The sequence below is a fragment of the Urtica dioica genome, chromosome 1 (assembly GCF_054948205.1).
Source record: "Urtica dioica subsp. dioica isolate 48M chromosome 1, U.dioica_male_clone48M_v1_H2, whole genome shotgun sequence".
Lineage (NCBI taxonomy): Eukaryota > Viridiplantae > Streptophyta > Magnoliopsida > Rosales > Urticaceae > Urtica > Urtica dioica.
In genome coordinates, this window is record NC_142756.1 from 39310176 (window position 1) to 39315196 (window position 5021).

General features: G+C 38.7%; 1 protein-coding gene across 1 annotated transcript; it reads right to left on the bottom strand.

Annotated features, from left to right (window-relative positions):
* Positions 1 to 248: 248 nt before the first annotated feature.
* Positions 249 to 2846, bottom strand: LOC149407937 (uncharacterized). The gene is made up of 6 exons (XM_089622691.1): positions 2480 to 2846; positions 2092 to 2229; positions 1182 to 1990; positions 1041 to 1116; positions 541 to 953; positions 249 to 485 (listed from the first exon to the last, which is right to left on the bottom strand). The coding sequence occupies exons 1-6, from the start codon at positions 2844 to 2846 to the stop codon at positions 249 to 251; spliced, it is 2040 nt and encodes a 679-aa protein (XP_089478817.1).
* Positions 2847 to 5021: the final 2175 nt, after the last annotated feature.

Sequence of the window (5021 nt, forward strand, 5' to 3'; positions counted from 1 at the left end):
GAGGCAAACCTTGGCCGGCTGGGAGTCTGCCGGCCGGGAGTCGACCGGACGGGCCTTGGCCGGCCGGGAGGTGGCGTTGTGGTTTTGCCCTTGTCGATCGTTGACGAGCCGACAACAGTAGTCCTGGTTGTAACTAGAAGATTCGTTATCATAAGAGGACTCTGTGCCTTGAGGACCAATTGATACCGATCCGAAGTTGTAGGACAAGTCATCAACGTCATTGCTAGACGTAAATGACATGGCATTATTCATACCTCCGCCTTGACCTCCGCGCCCGTATCCTGAATAAAAAAAGGCAGGGTGATGAAGACGATCATAATCTTCTTCCGATGGTGCGTATCCAACTTGAGCACCGCCGACATCACCAAATGAAGTGCGTCCAGCACTAAAGGAACCTCCAGCCCGATATGAACCTCCACCACCTCCCCCTGATCCACCTTCATCTCCACCTCCTCCGCTTGATCTACGACTTGAACCTCCGCAATCTGAATCCAAACTGTTTCCGGATCCGCGTTAAGGTTGGACGTCCTCGTTCAGCACTCGCTCCGGATCAACTCCATGCTCTCGAGCCGCTTCAGCTAATGTCGGATCCGGGTTCTGGTTGATGTCGTCCATGTGAACTTCGTCAATCCAGCGGAGCATTTCGTCGTCTCCCTCATTGTCATTCCCCGAGCGTTCGAAAGTTCGTTCGATGATATCCAAAGGATCCATCGGGGTGAGGTTATTGTCGTGAATCCGAGTTGCTTCTCGGAGCTGCAACTTCATGTTATATGAGCAGAAAACAAGCTTCTCGAGTCTGCTGTACGCCAGACGGTTCCTTTGTTTTGTGTGGACGAGGGCAAATGTACTCCAATTCCTCTCACAAGCAGAGGCGGATGAAGTTTGTGATAAAATTCGAATGGCCAACGTCTGTAAAATCGGGGTCCAATTTCCGTAAAGCTCCCACCACTCACCTGCAATCATGTGACATCAATCATATCATGTCATTTCATACCATTTCATGACATAGTTAATGCATACAATTCATCTCACAAGCTTACTTGCACAAAGGGTGCCTCGTGTCGAAACAACACTTCTTTGTGAGAAGTCCCCTCGAGCGTCTCGAAATGCGATTAACTGTAATTACAAAACAAATAAGACTCATATATTCATAATGTGATATACCTTGTAACAATTTATACCTCTCTCTGAAGAGTTGACCCATCAAGATCCGGATGCAAGAAGTCGAACACCTTTGTGACAGCGGCCATGTGAGTATTGTTCATGGTTATGTCCGGGTTAAACAACAATTTTGGATTTAAGAAGAAAGCTGCAATGTGTAGTGGATGTTCCATTTGAGTACTCCATATGTGGTTCACGATGTCGACGACCCATTTCTTCCCACTCATCGCTTCCAACTTTTTTTTCATCACGTGGAAGACGTAGTATAGTAATCCCATCATGGGATGCACCTCAGTGTCCACTACTCGAAGAGTGGTGTACATCGGCTCGAATATGGCACACACTTCGTCCACCGAATGCCAAAACCTAGGGTTTAAACAAGTCTCGGATATGGATCTACCTGTAGGTGTTGCACTCAATTTGGAATCATCCCACCATTGACTACTGAACATCGTCCTCAACGCAGCGCAATTCTCTCGGAGACTTCTGAGAGCTAGATAGTTCGTGAAAAATCTTGTTGCGTCGGGACGGATGATTTCACCTGGGGATGTGTCCCGTAACTTGGACAGAACAGTGTTGTTGTTGTAGATGAACTTTGGCGCATCCCTCGCTGCTTTGATAGTCTGCTTAACACTATCTCTCTTCCCAATATCTACAAACATCATATCTAGACAATGTGCGGCGCAAGGTGTCCAGTACACATTGTACTTGCGTTGTAATTTCAAACTGGCACTCTTGTAGTTCGAACAGTTGTCGGTCACAACCTGGACAACATTGTGTTTTCCGATTTCTTTGACCACTGACTTCAATATTCCGTAGGTGTACTCCCCTGTTTTCGTATGCTTTGATGCATCAACGGATTTTAAGAACACCGTTGCACCAGCACAATAACCATAATGTTTATGATGATCAGTCTGGTCGGCCCCGTACAACCATCAGTGAGTATGGTGCATCTGTATTTGACCCACCGCTTCTTTTGTTCTTCAATGTAGTTCTTCGCGTCTGCAACCTCCATATCGAGGTACTTGTTATGAATTTCATACGGAGATGGTATAGGAACATTAGGACCTGCAATATGTCAATATACATCATGTTAACGTTTCAAGAACACATGTGATGCGACAATATGGAAATACAATTAGTTATCACGAATTGAGGATTACCTAGATCTTGAGCGTTCGCTATCATGTTTTTGAACTCATGCGAGTCCGCCTTACTCGCCGGCACATGTTGGTGAACAAAGAATTTTGTTATGGATCTTCCGAGCCACGTTCTCTTCTTCGGCTCCACCATCTCATCAATTTTTTTTGCTTAGCACTCGCTGACTTATATAATGACGGAGCAGCTGGTGGAAATTTTGCCGTAGAACCACTGCCGGACCTCGACATCATCCGAGCCTCCCATTCTGTCTGAGCCGCCTCTTGTCTTGGCCTCTTCATCACTGCTCGTAATTGCGCTTCGTAGTTTTCTTCGTCTGATTCTTCCACGCCAACATTTTTATTCAATGTCTTGCGAAGCGTAGAATCCAACGACTGTTTCTTCTTCTTTTTTACGACATTGCCTTGAAGTAAAGCTTGCATCTCTGCTTTCACTTCAGGAGGGACTTTTTCACAAAATCTGACACTCTTGGTTGCGTCTACATGGGCTAGGTGGTTTTTCACTCTCGTGATGCCGCCACCTCCCATAATGTGCTCGCAAAATATACACTGGTGGCCGCTATTTTTCCCGGAAATGGGTGTACAGTACCTCCTAGCTGGGTCGGGGGCCGACACTCTTACAACTTGTAACCTACAAATTAACAAATCACCTTTACAACATAATTCGGATTAATTACAAAAAAATTATAAACATGAACACAAACTCTAAAATTAAAAACAATTCATAACAATATACCATAAATCAATAAACAAGTTCAACATAACCTTAATCATCACTAACTAATCAAAAAATTACAAAATAATTCGGATTAATTACAAAAAAATTATAAACATGAACACAAACTCTAAAATTAAAAACAATTCAGAACAATATACCATAAATCAATAAACAAGTTCAACATAACCTTAATCATTACTAACTAATCAAAAAATTACAAAATAATTCGGATTAATTACAAAAAAAATATAAACATGAACACAAACTCTAAAATTAAAAAAAATTCATAACAATATACCATAAATCAATAAACAAGTTCAACATAACCTTAATCATCACTAACTAATAAAAAAAATACAACATAATTCGGATTAAATATAAAAAAATTACAAACATCAACACAAACTCTAAATAAACACTACATTCATGCTCACAACTATCAATTTATACTTAATCTTCAAGAATTATCAAGAATTTTAAAAAATTAAACTCAAAATCATAAAAAAAACATAAACACGTCGGGAAGCTAACCGGGAAAGGAGGGATCCGGCGGGATACGGGAAGAAATGGCCGTCGTCGCGTCGGGAAGCTAGTGGGTTGGCGGGATCCGGGCGGGATCTAGGAAGAAATGGCTTGGCTCGCGGCGGAAAATTTCAGATCCAAACCCGGCGTGAATGACTTTTTTTTTAGGAACCCGGGTATTTATACCCGGTTTTTGTTTTTTTTTTATTGAACCGGACCAGGAAGTGAGAACCGGGTTCCTCCCCGGTTCCCGGTCCGGTTCCCCCGGAATCACCGGAAACTTCCGGTTTTGGTGGTTCCGGTACCGGGGAGTTCAAAAGAGGGCGATCCCGGCCGGTTCTCGTCCGGGATTTCAATCCTTGATTAATAGTCGATATTTACACTCTTGGGGAAAATGGTTTGTAGAAGTTTCTGCGTCATTGTTGTAGACACAGTCAGATATGTATTGTACAATAAACACCCTACAAACTGTCCAATTAATGCATTTTTTTTGTCTAATTTTTATTTTGAGGGTCAAATTGGCATATTTTGATGATATTAAATTACAAAAATAAAATAAAAAATCTTAAGAACATAATGCTCAACGATTTTAATTTTTTTTACTAGAGCATCTCCAATCAAAACTAAATTAGAAGTTGAAATTATACTATTTTGATGGAATTTGAGTACCTATATTTTTTTTACTCCAACCACAATAGCAAATTTCGCACTAAAAAAATTATATTCCTTATTTTTCTAAATAAAAAATTATTTTTTACTAGAGCATCTCCAATCAAACAAAACTAAATTAGAAGTTGAAATTATATTATTTTGATGAAATTTTAGTACCGAAATTTATTTTTTTACTAGAACATATCCAATCACACACTAACTTTGAAGTTGAAATTATATTATTTTGATGGAATTTTAGTACCTAAATTTTTTTTACTCCAACCACAACAACAAATTTCGCACTAAAACATTATATTCCTTATTATTATATTATTAATCCTAAATATTAATCTTATTAATAAATATTTTGATAAATCACTATAATTCTTATATTTAATTAATTAAATCGTTAAAAAATTATTAATTCTTATCGGACAATATTTAACAAAAATTAAAATTTACTAAATTTAAAAGTAATAATATTTTGAAATAAATACAACATTAATTTAATAAACATATCAAATTTAAATAATTCTAAAAGAACATGCATTTGAAAGATAAATTACATTATACTAAATATATGAATTAGTATGTTCGTTCGACAAATGCTCAAATAGTGCATTTTGAAGTTCATTTGAGCTTTATTATATCTGATTTGATATGTGTCAAGTTTAAAAAAAAATTAAACGAGCATCATCATCACCCCTAGCTCAACTTGCTTTTCTAGATCATCATAAAAATAATTATAAGAAAAAGAGGAAGAAGAAAAAGAAGAAGATGATCTATTAAATGAATTAGCATATTGAAAATTC

Bases quoted from the DNA above. Each gene is read 5' to 3' on its own strand.
- LOC149407937 (XM_089622691.1), bottom strand. From the start codon at position 2,846: ATGGGAGGTGGCGGCATCACGAGAGTGAAAAACCACCTAGCCCATGTA. The intron at 1,117-1,181 runs GTATAAATTGTT...TTGTAATTACAG, and splicing joins GGTCAACTCTTCAGAGAGAG to TTAATCGCATTTCGAGACGC. The intron at 954-1,040 runs GTAAGCTTGTGA...ACATGATTGCAG, and splicing joins ACGAGGCACCCTTTGTGCAA to GTGAGTGGTGGGAGCTTTAC.